The sequence below is a fragment of the Ylistrum balloti genome, unplaced genomic scaffold (assembly GCF_031769215.1).
Source record: "Ylistrum balloti isolate Yb309-2 unplaced genomic scaffold, AGI_CSIRO_Ybal_v1 Utg370214, whole genome shotgun sequence".
Taxonomy (NCBI): domain Eukaryota; kingdom Metazoa; phylum Mollusca; class Bivalvia; order Pectinida; family Pectinidae; genus Ylistrum; species Ylistrum balloti.
In genome coordinates this window covers 640,781-661,067 of record NW_026782182.1, presented here as the reverse complement: position 1 = coordinate 661,067, position 20,287 = coordinate 640,781, and the positions used below count along the sequence as shown (strand labels likewise).

Sequence of the window (20,287 nt, the reverse complement as noted above, 5' to 3'; positions counted from 1 at the left end):
GATATCTAGTCACTGTCAGACATCACCTACATCTTTACTCAAATCATAACCAGGCATATCAGGTCACTGTTGGACATCACCTACATCTATACTCAAATCATAACCAGGGATATCAGGTCACTGTCAGACACTACCTACATCTATACTCAAATCATAACCAGGCATATCAGGTCACTGTCAGACATCACCTACATCTATACTCAAATCATAACCAGGCATATCCAGTCACTGTCAGACTTCAATTACATCTATACTCAAATCATAACCGGCATATCAAGTCACTGTCAGACTTCAATTACATCTATACTCAAATCATAACCAGGCATATCAGGTCACTGTTGGACATCACCTACATCTATACTCAAATCATAACCAGGCATATCAAGTCACTGTCAGACTTCAATTACATCTATACTCAAATCATAACCAGGGATATCAGGTCACTGTTGGACATCACCTACATCTATACTCAAATCATAACCAAGCATATCAGGTCACTGTTGGACATCACCTACATCTATACTCAAATCATAACCAAGCATATCAGGTCACTGTTGGACATCACCTACATCTATACTCAAATCATAACCTTGCATATCAGGTCAGAGTAAGACATCACGGACGTCTATACTCAAATCATAACCAGGCATATCAGGTCACTGTTGGACATCACCTACATCTATACTCAAATCATAACCAGGGATATCAGGTCACTGTCAGACACTACCTACATCTATACTCAAATCATAACCAGGCATATCAGGTCACTGTCAGACATCACCTACATCTATACTCAAATCATAACCAGGCATATCAGTCACTGTAGACATCATCTATACTCAAATCATACATATCTACTCAAATCATAACCCAGGCATATCAGGTCACTTCAATTACATCTATACTCAAATCATAACCAGGCATATCAGGTCACTGTTGGACATCACCTACATCTATACTCAAATCATAACCAGGCATATCAGGTCACTGTCAGACACTACCTACATCTATACTCAAATCATAACCAGGCATATCAGGTCACTGTTGGACATCACCTACATCTATACTCAAATCATAACAAGGCATATCAGGTCACTGTTGGACATCACCTACATCTATACTCAAATCATAACCTGGCATATCAGGTCACTGTCAGACATCACCTACATCTATACTCAAATCATAACCAGGCATATCAGGTCACTGTTGGACATCACCTACATCTATACTCAAATCATAACCAGGCATATCAGGTCACTGTTGGACATCACCTACATCTATACTCAAATCATAACCTGGCATATCAGGTCACTGTCAGACATCACCACCTATCTATACTCAAATCATAACCAGGCATATCAGGTCACTGTCAGACATCACCTACATCTATACTCAAATCATAACCAAATCATAACCAAGGCATATCAGGTCACTGTCATCACCTACATCTATACTCAAATCATAACCAGGCATATCACTGGTCACCTACATCTATACTCAAATGGCATATCAGGTCACTGTCAGACACACCTACATCTATACTCAAATCATAACCAGGCATATCATCTATACCAGGCATATCAAACTACAAACTCATAACCAGGCATATCAGGTCACTGTTGGACATCACCTACATCTATACTCAAATCATAACCAGGCATATCAGGTCACTGATGGACATCACCTACATCTATACTCAAATCATAACCTGGCATATCAGGTCACTGTCAGACATCACCTACATCTATACTCAAATCATAACCAGGCATATCAGGTCACTGTTGGACATCACCTACATCTATACTCAAATCATAACCAGGCATATCAGGTCACTGATGGACATCACCTACATCTATACTCAAATCATAACCAGGCATATCAGGTCACTGTTGGACATCACCTACATCTATACTCAAATCATAACCTGGCATATCAGGTCACTGTCAGACATCACCTACATCTATACTCAAATCATAACCAGGCATATCAGGTCACTGTTGGACTTCACTTACATCTATACTCAAATCATAACCAAGCATATCAGGTCACTGTTGGACATCACCTACATCTATACTCAAATCATAACCAAGCATATCAGGTCAGTGTCAGACATCACCTACATCTATACTCAAATCATAACCAGGCATATCAGGTCACTGTTGGACATCACCTACATCTATACTCAAATCATAACAGGGATATCAGGTCACTTTGGACATCACCTACATCTATACTCAAATCATAACCAGGCATATCAGGTCACTGTCAGACATCACCTACATCTATACTCAAATCATAACCAGGCATATCAGGTCACTGTCAGACATCACCTACATCTATACTCAAATCATAACCAGGCATATCAGGTCACTGTTGGACATCACCTACATCTATACTCAAATCATAACCAGGCATATCAGGTCACTGTTGGACATCACCTACATCTATACTCAAATCATAACCAGGGATATCTAGTCACTTTCAGACATCACCTACATCTATACTCAAATCATAACCAAGCATATCAGGTCACTGTTGGACATCACCTACATCTATACTCAAATCATAACCAAGCATATCAGGTCACTGTTGGACATCACTTACATCTATACTCAAATCATAACCAGGGATATCTAGTCACTGTCAGACATCACCTACATCTTTACTCAAATCATAACCAGGCATATCAGGTCACTGTTGGACATCACCTACATCTATACTCAAATCATAACCAAGCATATCAGGTCACTGTCAGACATCACCTACATCTATACTCAAATCATAACCAGGCATATCAGGTCACTGTTGGACATCACCTACATCTATACTCAAATCATAACCAGGCATATCAGGTTACTGTTGGACATCACCTACATCTATACTCAAATCATAACCTGGCATATCAGGTCACTGTCAGACATCACCTACATCTATACTCAAATCATAACCAGGCATATCAGGTCACTGTTGGACATCACCTACATCTATACTCAAATCATAACCAGGCATATCAGGTCACTGTCAGACATCACCTACATCTATACTCAAATCATAACCAGGCATATCAGGTCACTGTCAGACACTACCTACACCTATACTCAAATCATAACCAGGCATATCAGGTCACAGTCAGACATCACCTACATCTATACTCAAATCATAACCAGGCATATCCAGTCACTGTCAGACTTCAATTACATCTATACTCAAATCATAACCAGGCATATCAGGTCACTGTCAGACTTCAATTACATCTATACTCAAATCATAACCAGGCATATCAAGTCACTGTCAGACTTCAATTACATCTATACTCAAATCATAACCAGGCATATCAGGTCACTGTTGGACATCACCTACATCTATACTCAAATCATAACCAGGCATATCAGGTCACTGTCAGACAATACCTACACCTATACTCAAATCATAACCAGGCATATCAGGTCACTGTTGGACATCACCTACATCTATACTCAAATCATAACCAGGGATATCAGGTCACTGTCAGACACTACCTACATCTATACTCAAATCATAACCAGGCATATCAGGTCACTGTCAGACATCACCTACATCTATACTCAAATCATAACCAGGCATATCCAGTCACTGTCAGACTTCAATTACATCTATACTCAAATCATAACCAGGCATATCAAGTCACTGTCAGACTTCAATTACATCTATACTCAAATCATAACCAGGCATATCAGGTCACTGTCAGACATCACCTACATCTATACTCAAATCATAACCAGGCATATCAGGTCACTGTCAGACAATACCTACACCTATACTCAAATCATAACCAGGCATATCAGGTCACTGTTGGACATCACCTACATCTATACTCAAATCATAACCAGGGATATCAGGTCACTGTCAGACACTACCTACATCTATACTCAAATCATAACCAGGCATATCAGGTCACTGTCAGACATCACCTACATCTATACTCAAATCATAACCAGGCATATCAGGTCACTGTCAGACAATACCTACATCTATACTCAAATCATAACCAGGCATACCAGGTCACTGTCACACACTTACTATATATGTAATATATATATCATTTTATACTCAGATCTGCTCAAAAGAGATTACTTAATACAGTAATCCTATTTTATATGAACCAGCCACTTTCTTTACTCTGTGCAATATAACATTTACCATAGTACGGTAATGTTATTGCATACAAGGTATCTAGATAAAATCATATGGCATTTATTGCCCAGTGAATGACATGGTTAAATAGCTGAAGTCTGTATAATTATCTGTTGTAATAAAGACACTATTTGATACTACTGTGACTTAACAAATGGTGGATGTTCCATTATTCAAACACAATTGATAAACACATTGGTTTGAAATTAATGGTGAAATTCATTAATATTCAATATCATCCTATTTTGTGCTAGTTCTCTTATCAGTTGCAAATAAACGGACACTAGACAAAGCTTCAGTATGTTTTTTTAAATGAAATTATTGAGATGTACTCATACCTGTAATTGTTTCTTGGATGCGTGATATTCCTTACAGCTCTCATAATACTTCTCCAGATCTACAGAACACAGGAAACATTCAATATTTGTGATTTTAGCCACCTCAGAGTGGAGTTCTTCAAGTGCCTTCTTATGTTTGACAGTGTCCTTTTGTGAGTGGAATTCCGAGAAGCTGCGTTTGATCATGTCTTCTACTCGAAGCTGCTCAACTCGTAACAAGTTGAGGATCATGGAATAGGTCAGACGGAACTGGGATTCTAATTTGGTTGGCTTCCCCTAGTTAGGGAAAATATGAAAAGTAGTTCTATCACAATCTGTTTACCTTTTGAGTTACTTAATGATTTTTCAGAATTTTCAAATTCTTATTACAGGTGAAAATTAAATGTACACAAAAATAATGGCAATAGTTTTAAAGGTACAGTTCAGTTTTAGATAAGATGTCATCGCAGAAAAATCATGTACGTGATGTATAGTTCAACAGTTGGAAGTCTAATGAGGGAAAAAACTCACCAGCATCATCCTATGAAGATCAGACATTTCTGGGACATCCCCTTTACAGAGAATTATCACTGTCCCTGTTGTATCCAAGCCTCGACGTCCTGCTCTCCCTGCCATTTGGATGTACTCACCGGGCAAAAGGTCACGAAATGCTGTCCCATCATGCTTTCTGATTGAGTCAAACACCACAGTACGGGCTGGCATGTTTACACCCATGGCAAATGTCTCCGTAGCAAATAAGATCTGTGAATTAACATTAATATTTTACTTCCTGGGTAATTCATCTTTTCACTCCAAATATTATTTACAGCTACTCTTTTAACAAACTGTTGACAGTATGCAAACTGTATTCTCATTGTCACATCTGAAAAGTGTACAAATATCATTTGATAAATTATTGAGAACCGATCGAAGCATTTTCAAAAGTCAATCATAAACAGAGGAATTGGTGAAATATACCTTTACTAGTGCTCGCTGGAAGAGCATCTCTACCACCTCCTTAAGGATGGGAAGTATCCCACTGTGGTGCATACCCAGACCACGCTTCAGGTGGTCCTCCATTTGCATCACCTAGACAGAAAACTGGAACGTCACCTAAACATCATGTTACACTTGACTGACCACATGCATACTTATATCCTTGATGTGTATCACATACACACAGGAAAATCATTTAATACATTTACCTTTCCTACAAACATATGCAAAAACATAAGTTATAATCATCCAAAATAGGTTTTAAACAAGCGTATTTAATAATTACAAACTTATACATCTTAACTGACATTTTTCTAGATTTGATTATCATTTTGAAAAAAATTCAAATGTTTCCTGATCTTTCATTTTGCCAGTCAACACAGCAACAACAATCTGGAAGTCTAATATCATTGCTTAACATACCATTCGTGAGAAGAGTTGCCAGATTATCTCAATACATTTATACTAAAAATGTGATACCTTGATTTTAAACAAAACAATTAGTCCTTTACTCCAAACATCTACATCCTCAAGACATATCATAGTCTAGAAGTTCTTAATGCAAAACCAAAAATACGTTTAAAAATATTTATATTTTGCTAGCATCTACATATCATTCAGAGGAAATTATGGCTTTCTACAATAGATGTGTGTGTCATACCTGTGGCAGCTTCTTATCTGGATCCTTTAACCGTGTGATAGACTTGTGGAAAAAAATGTGGATCTCACTTTTCTCCTTCTGGGTAGTGAGATCAAGACTGTGAAGATTGTTCACATTATCCTCAATCTTTTTCTTGGAAAATGTGAAGGCAACAACTGGTAGCTTATCTTTCTTCTTTAACATGTCAATCACCGAGATCCAAATATTCTTATCCTGGTTAAAAAAAAAATCAAATATCATAAAAACAAGCGAATATTTTCAATTATCATTCTAATGAAATGAATGTCTTCAATTATGACTGTTCACTAGCTAATAATATACCAGGTGAATCTTCCCCAAAACATTATAATAATTCAAAATTAACTTATTTATTTTATAACAATTGCAAAACAGATTTTTCCAACTTATATTTATCACTTTAGTTGGCTTGGATATACATGTATGGTATACATGGAAAAGGTAGATCACGTTGAATGAAAAAAAAAATTTTTTAAAAAGTAGGTCACCTGGTTAGGATGAGCACCTCTCGTTCCTTTGGCTCCAAAATTTTGTGAACTTTTGCTTGCCCTTTCCTTTTTAGCTTCTAAGGCTTTGCTATATCTGTCAAAACACAAGAACCATTAAATTAAATTTGCTATAGAAATCAATAAAAGATTCACTCATTAATCATACACAAGATCCAAGAAAGATATTGACACCTACCATTGTTCAATCTTTTCCTTTCTTGTCACTCCTTTTCCTTTTATTGATCTTGGTATGTTAAATTTGAAAATTCCTCAAAGAAATATTGGTTATTAATTTTTACTGTCAAATTCTGAAGATGGTCGCTTGCCAATCAACTATTTTTCTTTTTGGGCACTCCCAAAATCCAAAGCGTACAACAAGCGACTGAGGGTATGAGGGTAACCTACATATAAAATTTGAGAAAGATCCATTTCACAGGAAACAGCAGTAAAAATTCAATGTCAAAGTCTAAGATGGCTGCAGTCAGGTATTTTGTTTTTATGATCAATCTCGTAAACAAAAGAGTAAAACTATGGACAATCAAGAACCATCAAATAAAATTTAAGAACGGTTCATTCAGTACTTCTCAAGAAATATTGATAAAAATCTTTCATTGTTAAATCAAAGATTGCTGTCCTTCACCCATTTTGTTTCTTTACTATCAGTCTCAAAATCAAAAGGGCACAACTAGTGATCAAAGGAAGATGAGTTGAAGAAATAGTGATAACCAGAATTGTACAACAACTGACGATGGACCACTGAGGCAGTGCGATTAGAACAGCCCACCATTCACTGATGGTTGGCTAAAAACACCAGTAACATCATGTAATTATGTGGATATACTTGTATTTCAACAAGTCAAAATTTGAAATAAAGTAAAATGTTAAAAAAAATCTACACATAATCAAAAAGATAGATGCCAATGCCAGGTATTTCGGTATAAAATCATACATACCCATTTGTAAGAAAGGTTTTTTTGTGGTCCACCAGTAGGAAGAGCTGGTCACTGGTTTTACCACTGTTACCAGTGTACAGAAAATGTTCTAAGGGGACAGGACGCTTAAGGGTACTGATTACATAAATCTTCTTCCTCTTTGTTCTCCTGGAGGCAACATAAATAATTACATATACACAACATATCCATCAGGAATCAGTACCCAGAATTTTACAAGCTTATCATTTTTATCCAGTAATAAGGTTATGCTTGGTGTTTAGCCCACCTATATATAAGTTGCTGTTATCAAAAATTTCAGTATTTTTTGTAGGACTTTTCAAGTTAAATCCAGAACACTATTTCCAGAAGTTTGATTAGTCCCAATACTAAGAGCTATGTTGGGGTCTCAAGAGTTTTGTGAGTCCCATAAGTCCAGGACTCAAAATATCTGAGCCCTTAAAATCACTGATATAACAAAGGGTATATCTTTGTAACGAAGCTCACTGCTGTTTGTTGAGTTATAGGTTAAGAGTTGTATTTTGCTAGGTTAATATGGTTAAACTAAACTTTGAACTTTTCCTTATTCTCATTTCAGTTTACACAAAATCCACATATAGGCATCAATCAAAAATTTGAGAAACACTTGTGATTTACAAGATCATTTTCTGAGTTGTTATTTTACCCTATCCAGTCTGCAAACTCTATGGTGTTGGGAACTGTAGCACTCAGAAGAATGATGTTGACATGTTTTGGAAGCATAATAAGGACTTCTTCCCAGACAACACCTCGCTGTAACCAAGTTAACATCAATTTATGGACATGTACAATCAATTACGCCAAAATCCTTATTGTTGATTGCAAATTCTATATAAATTTTTTACAAAATCTTTGATAGCATTATCTTCTTTCTCACTTCAAAAATGTCTGAAGCAAATATTTTTCTCTTTCCTTAGATTTAATAGAAGTCCTTTTGAAGGTGTATGATACATGTAAATAAAAAAAAAATACACAACAAATAACAATGAATAATTTACAGAGAGGATTCAAGACTTATGCTGGTTTAGGGCTAAATATTTTAAAGTGTGTTGGAAGAACAAATACAAGACATAGTGAGATCTGCAGTACACAACAACAACCACTAGTAAACTTACATCAGCATCATTAATGTAATGGACCTCATCAAATATCACCCACTCAAGGTCTCGGATAACATCCGATCCATTGTACAACATTGACCTGCACAGTAAATATAAAAGCAGAAATTAAATGAAAACTAATTGTTTATATCATGACAAAACAATCCTAATATTTATTTATTTTGAAATGGACATCTTGTTTAATATAAAGTATATCTTTAACTATTTACAATAACAATTAAATAAACATTGAGATAACACAGTAGAATAAATATTAGTGTCTGTGTGATATGAGGGCTCTATCAACAACCAATTTTAACTTCCTTTCCAAACTTATTACACTTCCTACTTTCATTTCTATCTAAAACTACACTGATTATTATCTCTACTCTGGAAGTAGAAAATTGGGGTGAGTTTTCTGTTGGCGAGTTGACTAATCTGGGGACTACGTGGCCATGTTCAAAATAATATTTTTTCGATAGGTGATTTTAATAAAAAATATTTTTGGATGTAACTATACATACATCTATTAAATTTTCATTTTTTACAAAACTTTTCTGGTTTTTAGTGTAGTGGTAAGCTTCTTTCCTGGGTATGCTGTGTAGCTGAGACAATAAGCGGTTTGCTATATTGCTGAAACACTCAGGGGTAAACTATGAGGCTGAAAATACTGGAAGCTGATGCATGACTATTACCTGAGAATTTCAGTGGTCATGATAAGACACGATGCTGTCTGATTCATCTGAACATCTCCGGTAATGAGTCCAACATCTGTGAACGTCTGTTTAAAGTCTCGGTACTTCTGATTGGATAAGGCTTTAATAGGCGAGGTATAAATTGTCCTGAAAGTAACGACAAAAAATGAATTTATCAACTCAGAAGTTTAATATATATGTAGGATCAAAACTATTTTGGGAAATTTGTTGGCCATTACTAGTCAGCTACTAAACTATTAACAATAGCCAAAAATTTCAATCTCCAGAATAATCATCATTTATTATAAGCCCATGGTTATGAGCTTGGTTATCACTTTGAGAACATGACATTACTTGGACTGACCTAAGTGATGATGTGGATGTCAAAGCAGAAGCAGTTAATCCTTCCAGAATACCTGGTCTAATTGTCTTTGTAATTTTCAAGGGTATTAGTGTTAATACTTCTATTGTTCATGATTTGGGATCATTTAAAAATAATATTGAATTTAAAATACAATTTTGTTATCGTGTCATGTAAAATATTCAGCAGAATTACAAACACATGATGTCACATTGTCCTGTAGTTAGCCCATTCCTTGGTTTTTAAATCTGAGATAATGTCTCAGCCCTCCGGGCTTCTTGTAAGATAAATTATGGGGAGAAATATGGAAATTACTATTACTAATAGCTCAATCATTTTTGTGGTAAAAACCGACTGATAAAACAGATCAACAGCATGAAGCATTACTTGGTGGTAAGTGTTATTTACCTGGTCATGTGTTTTAGGGACAGAGCAATGGCATACTCTGCCACCACAGTCTTCCCTGCAGAAGTGTGGGCGGCCACAAACACGCTGTCATGGTTTTCCAGGTGGAGAATAGCCTGCTTCTGGAATACGTCCAGCTCAAATGGCCACTGTCAAGGTAAAGGATAGACTAAGGAGCTTAGTGTTAATGGCCACTGTCAAGTAAAGGATTGACTAGGACGCTTAGTGTTAATGGCCACTGTCAAATAAAGGATAGACTAGAAAGCTTAGTGTTAAAGGCCACTGTCAAGTAAAGGATTGACTAGGAAGCTTAGTGTTAATGGCCACTGTCAAGTAAAGGATTGACTAGGAAGCTTAGTGTTAATGGCCACTGTCAAGGTAAAGGATTGACTAGAAACTTAGTGTTAATGGCCACTGTCAAGTAAAGAATAGACTAGGAAGCTTAGTGTTAATGGCCACCGACAAGTAAAGGATAGACTAGGAAGCTTAGTGTTAATGGCCACTGTCAAGTAAAAGATAGACTAGGGAGCTTAGTGTTAATGGCCACTGTCAAGTAAAAGATAGACTAGGGAGCTTAGTGTTAATGGCCACTGTCAAGAAAAAGATAGACTAGGGAGCTTAGTGTTAAAGGCCACTGTCAAGTAAAGGATAGACCAGGGAGCTTAGTGTTAATGGCCACTGTCAAGTAAAAGATAGACTAGGGAGCTTAGTGTTAATGGCCACTGTCAAGTAAAGGATAGACCAGGGAGCTTAGTGTTAATGGCCACTGCAAGGTAAAGGATAGACTAGGGAGCTTAGTGTTAATGGCCACTGTCAAATAAAGGATAAACTAGGAAACTTAGTGTTAATACTGCAACAGATTATCATATACTACAATCATTCACATGTGTCACAGTCTCATAAAGTAAAGTTTGAAACATGTATGCCATGTCTAATATGTAGTTCAACAGATTCAAAAGACAATATTCAGAGATATCAAAATCTGGCTGAAATCACAGTGAAAAGTTAAATTCATGGAACAAATCGAGAAAATAAATAATTATCTTAAACCGCGAAGAATTCAACCCCTGTCCTCCAGTCAATTATAGGTACATTTAACTACACAACAATAACATAGGTCCATCTTTAAAGCATCTCTGTAACCATGACTTACTTTATATGCCATGTCCGGAATGCGTTTGTAGAAATCTTCCACTGGAGCATCAATATCTACATTGACTGCCCATTCCTCCTTCACTACAGTTTTGATTTTGACTGTCTCTACTTCTGTGCCTTTATCAGTGGCCTATTACAAAATAAGAACAATAAAACCTTAGACTAATTTACAAAGCTGCCTTAGCTTTCAGAGAAAAACTGCTAAAAAGACATAATAAACAATCCATTAATATTTGTAAATCTTAACAGTGTCAAAAACAAGGACTTTCTATCTCATGATACACAACATATTAATTGCAATTGCACTTAATTTGATACCTTTGTCAGATATGTTTCTTGTACATTTTTTGTGTGTTTTAAACAGTATTTCATTCATAGAGAAGAGGTGTAAAATCATTCAATATCACAGCTAAGTAAAGTTGTGGAGTACTCAACATAACAATGAAGTGTACTTGTCAGGTGTTCCAATATCACAATAAAGGAATGTAATAACTAACCTGTACTAATTTTTCTAGACTTTCACTTTTCTTAATTTCAACAGCCTCTGATATCTGTAATGAATGTCAACAGAAACATAAAATAATACATTTTTGGAAAATTTCTAAAACTGCTAAAGCAATACCAGCCTTGATGATAAAAGATTGCTTTGAATGTAGCAACCAACCCCTTTTGTTCAAAGACTAGTTAGAGATAACCAGTGACTAGTGAAAATTTTCAGATATGAATCAAACATGATTTATTATTTCACCCCGAAGATGTGTTGTGACTGGTCAGATAGATATATATTTACTGTTAATTTTGCCTCATTTTTAGTCGTAACAGTTTGAATTTTTCATTAACAACTGGTTAACTGTTATTAACCTTTGACGAACCTGGGCTACAAATCTAGGAAGTGAGAGAAACAAACCTAAATATATACAAAAATTACCTTAATCATCAAAATTACTCTGTGTCATGTACAATTACTTGATTAAATATATACATGAATTATCCTAATCTTCGACTATCATAAAATCATGCACAACAATATACTGTTGTATGACACTATGACATATACATGCACAACAATATGTGGAGACAAAAACAAAAAAAAAAAAAAAAACCCATGTATTTCTCTACTCATAGTATTGGTGGATATAAATAATTGTCAGGATTCAAAGTAGGTTTTAATAACAAATCAACCTCCTCTGGTTCTTTTGATTCTTCAGCATCCTCAGTCTCTCCAAGGTCAAGGTCATCTATATCCTGGGCCAGGATATCTGCGAGGTTAATGACAGAATGGGGTGTGGGTTGATCAGTACCACCTGTGACCTCTGTATTCTTAGATTGGGGAACGTCAAAGGTCATTCCAGATTTCATTCCCGGTGCTAAAGTCAGGAGATCTGAAAAGTGACAAGGTGGTTATTTAAAATGAGGATAGTCACTGGAGCTTACTTTGTATTATAAATAGGAAATCATCATCATTTAAGAGCTAGTGTAAATAACAAATTTCGAAACATCTGCTTTAAGATGGTAATGTCAATAGAATATTAGCTCTTTAAAACACAACCAGTACTGGTCGTTCGTACGATGAATGTGACAATGTAGTCATCGAAATATCACACTTCTCCTGGTTAGATCATAAGAACTTCTATTCCATAAATCACAAATGTAAGAGACTTGTTGGATAGAATTGTTTTGTTTGTTTTGGTTTTGCTTTTAGCAAAACTTTTGATCTAATTTTCATCGCTGTCACTTGAGTTTCATAATGTTATCTGAAGAACAAAACAAACAGTGTTTTGAGAAGCATTGATATGCTTTGATGAATCATTTCTACTATACTACATAACATTCCCTATACAACCTGAAGACCTTTAACATCATATCGGTCTAGCTTTTCTTTGTCAAAAAGACCTAATCTGTATTTTAATATCCACTTACTTCTTTGAAGCTTTAATCAATTCTAAATACCATTAACATAACCACCATTCCTACAAGGACCCAATACCATTGACACAATCACCATTCTTACAAGGACCCAATACCATTGACACAATCACCATTCTTACAAGGACCCAATACCATCAAACAATCACTACCTGATTCAAGATTTAGCTCCGAGTTTAAATCAGCATCATCTGCAATTGTCTTTTCTAACTCAGGTTCATCAAGTCCTCCTGCAAATAAAATCAAAATAGATTCTGAGAACACATCTAAATCTAAATACATATACAATTTATGTGCTGGCGATACAGTCAATACTATTGTAACATATTTAAAAACAGTTAACAACTCAGAGAAACTGAATTAAACTATCAAGGATCAGAACTTTATTAACTTCAATGTGAGTTTGTAATGTGTTCTTATTCTCATTCCATGATAGCAAACATACAAATAGGCATGATACCACAGGAGAATTCGGGAGGGTTTAGTACTGTGTCTTGAACCAATGATAAAGTGCCTTCTTCATATAGTGCTGGTAAAAAGCTTCTCAGAATACAGCAAAACCACAATTTCCTTAGAAATCTGATATACTCTTATTTACATTATTCTAATATACAGCTTGAATTACTGGACTCTTGGATTAATATAGAGACTGCTAAGACCTGGCCAGAATGAAATATTAAGAATGTTGCCACCGACATCTGGTAAAATTGAACCCAGGGGAAGATACTCAAAACCAAGACTTACCTTCCAGGGATGGAATATCACCTGTTGCAATAGACATCCTGTGACAAGGATATGAACACTCAAACATTAATAAGTAACACTTACCCAGGAAATCTAAGATATAAAGGGTACTGCCGCAGACATCCTGTAATGGTGGACCCATTGTAACATACCCAGAGATAAACCAGATTTACCTGGCCACAACAGAATATTAAGGGTGCTGTCACAGACATCCCATAATGGTGAACCCCTTTGTAACATACCCAGAGATAAACCAGACTTACCTGGCCACAACAGAACATTAAGGGTGTTGCCGCAGACATCCTATAATGGTGGACCCATAGTAACATACCCAGAGATAAACCAGACTTACCTGGCCACAACAGAATATTAAGGGTGCTGTCACAGACATCCCATAATGGTGAACCCCTTTGTAACATACCCAGAGATAAACCAGACTTACCTGGCCACAACAGAACATTAAGGGTGTTGCCGCAGACATCCTATAATGGTGGACCCATAGTAACATACCCAGAGATAAACCAGACTTACCTGGCCACAACAGAATATTAAGGGTGCTGTCACAGACATCCCATAATGGTGGACCCATAGTAACATACCCAGAGATAAACCAGACTTACCTGGCCACAACAGAACATTAAGGGTTCTGTCACAGACATCCTGTAATGGTGGACCCATAGTAACATACCCAGAGATAAACCAGACTTACCTGGCCACAACAGAATATTAAGGGTGTTGCCGCAGACATCCTATAATGGTGGACCCATAGTAACATACCCAGAGATAAACCAGACTTACCTGGCCACAACAGAATATTAAGGGTGCTGTCACAGACATCCCATAATGGTGAACCCCTTTGTAACATACCCAGAGATAAACCAGACTTACCTGGCCACAACAGAACATTAAGGGTGTTGCCGCAGACATCCTATAATGGTGGACCCATAGTAACATACCCAGAGATAAACCAGACTTACCTGGCCACAACAGAATATTAAGGGTGTTGCCGCAGACATCCTATAATGGTGGACCCATTGTAACATACCCAGAGATAAACCAGACTTACCAGGCCAGAATGGAATATTAAGGGTGCTGCCGCGGACGTCCAGTGATGGAAGACCTGGTGCACGCTTCAGTGACAGGGAGGTCTTGCCTGTACTTCCTGTGTCTGTCAAGTATTCCTGTAGGTAGAGGTACCAGTTTATATCCAATTTACACTATTAGAACACTGCTTTATCAAAAATTCATTTAACACATGTATTTTTCACATTGTGATAACTGAAGTCAGTTACAACATAAGCCAAAGTAACTGATCCAAAGTTTCATGATCCATACGTATGGCAGTCTGTGTATATTGATTGAGAAGCCAAGAAATGGCCAGTCTGTGCTGATGTAATTGTTCCATTGGACATGATTACTTTACTCTAATTGCTTCAGACAGAATTTGACAGGCCTCCTGTTGTATTCTGTATAGTGACCTTGCTACTACAACAAGGCACCACCTCAAAATGGCCCTGGATGTTGGATAAATCCGATAGTAATAAAAAACAAAACAAAAAAAACACCAAATAACAACTTAAAACACTCACCCAAGCAATTTTTGTGTACTTATCATTTGCACAAATCAATTTTTTTTTTTTTTAGTTTTGAAAAATCATTCCAAAATTTCAAAATTTTTCTATAATTATGTATAATACATTTGTATATCTTGTAACAACATCTTCTTTGCTAATGACTCTCTGAAAACCTAAAAGTTCTTCAATAACATTGCTATACCTAGCATATAAATCCAGTTGCTCAACATTCACAGCATCACTTCACACAACTGTAGTTATATTAGGTTTTACATTTTTTTCAATGTTAATTGGTAGTACAAAAAATATGCATTTTATACTATAGTTCTCATCATTTTATGCTACGGCAGCTTATTGTAAAATGGCTTCACTGAAAAAAAATTTGATAGAAAATACTCTATTAATGTAATGGGAGATATGGGAAAAAACATGGTTTTTTACTGGTTGTATATGGAAATATCAAAGTTATATTAGTTATTAACATTGTTATAACATTACATTATTAACACTCATCTAAATATTTAGCTACTCATAAAACAAGGTAATAATTTCAGAATCTGTGAATATTTCAAAACTACAGAGAACTGCAACTCTTTGGCTCTAACAAATGTCGTATTCTTGCAACACTGGGCATTATAGATGCCATGAGAAATCAACAGTAAAAATCAAAGAGAAACGACTTGTTTCAAGTTAGATGTAACTAAGCAGAAACTAAAGACGGTTCACCACTAATGCAATAAAGTTATTGCCATTTAAAAACAGCCTTTGATGAGGCTCATAAGTTGATATTATCAAAACAGCCATGTAAAAACCTAATTATAACTGACCTCTTTATAGTCCAGCAGCTGACCAGTGGTGGGATTTCTCTCTACCTGGATGGTCGTCTGGAGTGGACATAAGTCGACCGAGTATAAGTTCTCTGGACAGCACTCTCTAGGCCAGAATCTGGAGTGTAAGATGCAAACTGGTTTTTATGAATGTTAAAATTTTTTTTTAAACCAGTACAGTAGTCATTTTTGTCTGTAGAGCTATCATTTTAACAAAAGTGACACCTTTTAAACATCTTTACTGGGAAATTCTATGTTTTCCATCTTCTTTCGTTAGCTTATGAAATAAGACATATTCTCTACATCATTTAGTTCTAAACTCCATTCCTAGTAATAAGTCCATTGACATACATTGCATTTACAGTAAAAATGTGAACAAATGCTACTATTTCCTCTAATAAGCCCATCCTTACTTTGGGTCAGAGATTATATGTCAGTTCGCATCTCTAACAAAAATTTACACATTATATGATCAAAAAGCTATTACTGTATTAACATGTAAAGAACATTAGCTCTTGGGAAAGTTGTAAGGCAGGTATTCATGTTTATTGTAAGACGTTCTAATGTAACTGTGTCTCATAAGTGGACATATAGATACATGACATTCAAAATGTATCTATACATTGTCTGTACATGTATAAGTCAATAAGACTTACTTTTGAGATCTCGCTGTGTCATGTATAGGAAGTTTCTCTGGACAAGTGAGGTACTTCTCCACATCAGCTCTCCAGTCAGGCAGCACTGGGGGTAATCCCACTGGTAACTAGAGGCAAAGACAAGCTCATATTAACCCGATAATCGACTGTCTTATCCAACTACATGACCTGTGTCTAAAAATCTTTGGAAAACAGTTTTTTGTTTTCTTTCCTTGAATACATTGAGATAAATTTACATGTTACACTACTTCTAGTAGGGATTAATGATCAAAATTCAAAACTGAAATAACAGTATTAAGTTTTCATTCTAGCAGTGAAAAGAATCCTACAGTTTAATTATTAATAAATCAAAAATGTAAAAACTAAAAACACATCTTTATTTTTTAATTGTTTTGTATTTTTTTTTCTCAGGCAATATTCAGTGATCATGAAGTGTTCCATTTGTTATGACTTACCGTTTTTTTAGGCCAAGCATGGTTCAATTTAACTGACTGCTTATCTTTGTCAACTGCTGTAAAACTGCCATAACAACCAGTCTCAATAAGGTCAAAGTCAAACGTATCTTCTCTGCTGGCAGTCTGTGGGTCACCCATGTTTATATCACTTTTCTGACATCTCATTGGCCTATCTTGTTCATTTTCTCACCAAACCTGTATGAAACAAATCAAACTGACACTAAGTTGTAATTACTATCTTGTACTACTAAATACTACAAAAGTTAATCATCTTCATGTTTTAAAATTTGTTCACATTTTTAGGATGGGAGTAAAATAATTCAATCTCAGGTTTTGATAGCTATAGTTTGGTATCACTATTTCTTGAGAAAATCTGGATGGATCATTATCCAATTCTAAGAGTTGGTTCCCATTGGTCTCTAGTTGTGCATATTTGATTTGAAACAGAATAGAAAAAGACAAAAGGAATGGAAACGATTCAACGACAAAAATATGGGTGATAGAGATCTCAGTGGGATGTGGTGACCACCTCTATGATCTCTTCTTCTTTAAAAGTTGGATCTTTTCCTTTCTTTTATCTTTCTCCCTATTTTTAGCTTTAAATCACATGAAATTTGAAATTTCCTTTGGGAAAAATTGTGATAAAGTCTTTAATAATTATGTCAAAAATGGTTACCTCTCAGACATTTTGTTCTTCTGATCAGTTCCAGGTTGAACAGTGAACAATTAGGGAAAAAGTAAAATCAACAAATAAATTTGAGAATGTTCCACCCAGTACTTCAAAAAATAGCAATAACAAGCGGTCACTTTCAAAATCCAAGAAGGCCACCCAGGTACAAGCCATTTGCATTCCCGAAATGGACAAAGTAATTCATGTAAAAAGGAACAGTGGGACTTAAATAAGAATTTGAGAACAATCCATCTACATGTACTTCTCAAAACCAAACTTTCATTGTCAGAATCCAAAATGGCACTCTGTTAGCCTGCTTGTGTTTTGTTTTTCTGGTGGTCTCAATGTTAAAATAGCACTATTATATATAACAACAGACCAAGAGAAACTTTCATATGAAATTTGATAAAGAATCATTCAGTACTTCTCAAGAAATAGCTCTAATTAACACATCTTCACAAAATCAAAATCAAAGACAGCTGCCCATCTGTCATTTTGTTTTCCTGATCAGTCCTGAAATGAAGAAAACACAGCTAGGCATCAAGTGGAATTAACATATGAAATTTGAAAAGTACATTACTAATCTTTTCAAAATAAACAGTACTAGAGGCTTAATAATTTTTAATTGATTTTGAAAAAAATAAATTGCATGTTTCAGCTATTTACAACTGAAATATCCCCCTATATTGTATACCATTTTCAGCCCAAAATATGTAGAAAACTGTCATTAAATAGATAACATTAAAAAGCTGAGTAATTTTCCAACTGACTTCAATTTATTAGTTTTAGTTTTTTGTTACGAAAATGAATTTCTACATCAAATCAAATGGGGCATTGTTATATAAGATTAGATAACAACATGGAGACGCGGGACTTCACAGCAAAGTGATCAACAAACACAGAAGCTAATGCCAGAGAAGTCACCAATAGGCTTAGTTTCTTATTCCTCTATATTCATCACTGGATTTTATAACCTAAACAGGCGTCTGAATGATGTTATCTCGACATCGCCATCTTGCAATATTTTAGCTATGCAAGTCCAAAATGCATGTCTTATATTGAAAAAATAATGATTTTTAATTATCTTTTGACAACTCATTTCTGATTCATTTAACTTGTGAGATGTAGACTGAGGGATGAAAAATTGAGTTTATTTAGATAGTTTTTGTTATAAAAACAAGAAGTTTACCAAGAAATAAGGCTCGTTTGAGAAAGCGACAGACCAAATAATGAATAACTTGCCTCTTACCCTTTAGAAAATGTGCCCACATAATCACAGATATGCAGTATTTTTGTACCATTATTTTAATTCTATTTTCATCAACATGTCATTCCCATTCAAATGATGATTTTATGTAAAACATATGTACTTCTTGGTCACTGTAAATTAACCCAAGCATCTCAATGATTAAGTGATGACATCAGAAAAGGAAGTGCAGTCACATGTCTGATACAGATGTTGCTCATTTCAGGTGAGCAAATTTGAGATCGCATCTGTGGCTAATTTCTAAAAAAAAATACTAGTGTTGCACTGATAAGGTTTTTTTTAAATAAATCTTCTAGTATGAACACATTTTAATTTATTTATGTATTTGTTTGGTGGTAATTCGTCGACATAACATAGCTAGCAAGAAATTATTCTTAAGGGATCCGAAACTAATACGCCAAGGATACATGCACTGGGTACAGACTGTACCCAGTACGTGTATCCTTGGCGTATTACTGTACTACAGTATACAGTTTATGATGGAGTTGAAGTGAAAGTTAGACTGGAAACGTAGTAAGCCAATATATATGTAGTCTGTTTGTATGACTCGATTTATTATAATTATAACAAATAACTTTTCCTTTCTCTATTTTACGCCAGCGCCAAACTTTCCTATTACTTCGTGGCAATCGTCTACATTAGCAATATTTTTAAAGTCCCACGTGCATAATGGATTCCAGGACATACTAATGTGCGAGTCGAGTTTCATGCAGTGTTCCGACGAGTTATCTTTGTATTCATAGTAACTGTGTGAAACCCGTGTGTTATCGTCACCTCGTGCTTATTTCCCGTAGCTTATTCACCTGTTTATTCTGTCGGCATGTATATCCA

General features: G+C 35.5%; 1 protein-coding gene across 2 annotated transcripts in view; it reads right to left on the bottom strand.

The window, feature by feature from the left end:
* LOC132551771 (superkiller complex protein 2-like) overlaps window positions 1-20,287 on the bottom strand; it is a 27,617-nt gene extending 7,330 nt beyond the window's left edge. Inside the window, exons 1-19 of one of the 2 annotated variants that reach the window (XM_060215913.1) lie at window positions 20,260-20,287; window positions 17,520-17,714; window positions 17,065-17,171; window positions 16,409-16,526; window positions 15,074-15,188; window positions 13,416-13,493; window positions 12,520-12,719; window positions 11,835-11,888; window positions 11,336-11,467; window positions 10,186-10,331; window positions 9,417-9,563; window positions 8,737-8,821; window positions 8,268-8,374; window positions 7,607-7,753; window positions 6,654-6,747; window positions 6,148-6,360; window positions 5,469-5,579; window positions 5,022-5,252; window positions 4,512-4,787 (exon numbers count right to left, since the gene is read on the bottom strand). In XM_060215913.1, coding sequence (XP_060071896.1) covers window positions 4,512-4,787; window positions 5,022-5,252; window positions 5,469-5,579; window positions 6,148-6,360; window positions 6,654-6,747; window positions 7,607-7,753; window positions 8,268-8,374; window positions 8,737-8,821; window positions 9,417-9,563; window positions 10,186-10,331; window positions 11,336-11,467; window positions 11,835-11,888; window positions 12,520-12,719; window positions 13,416-13,493; window positions 15,074-15,188; window positions 16,409-16,526; window positions 17,065-17,171; window positions 17,520-17,684 — 2,526 coding nt within the window. In that variant the 5' untranslated portion in view covers window positions 17,685-17,714; window positions 20,260-20,287. Of the gene's footprint in view, window positions 1-4,511; window positions 4,788-5,021; window positions 5,253-5,468; window positions 5,580-6,147; window positions 6,361-6,653; window positions 6,748-7,606; window positions 7,754-8,267; window positions 8,375-8,736; window positions 8,822-9,416; window positions 9,564-10,185; window positions 10,332-11,335; window positions 11,468-11,834; window positions 11,889-12,519; window positions 12,720-13,415; window positions 13,494-15,073; window positions 15,189-16,408; window positions 16,527-17,064; window positions 17,172-17,519; window positions 17,715-20,143; window positions 20,166-20,259 lie in introns of those variants that run through there. The other variant, XM_060215912.1, reaches the window with a different exon arrangement.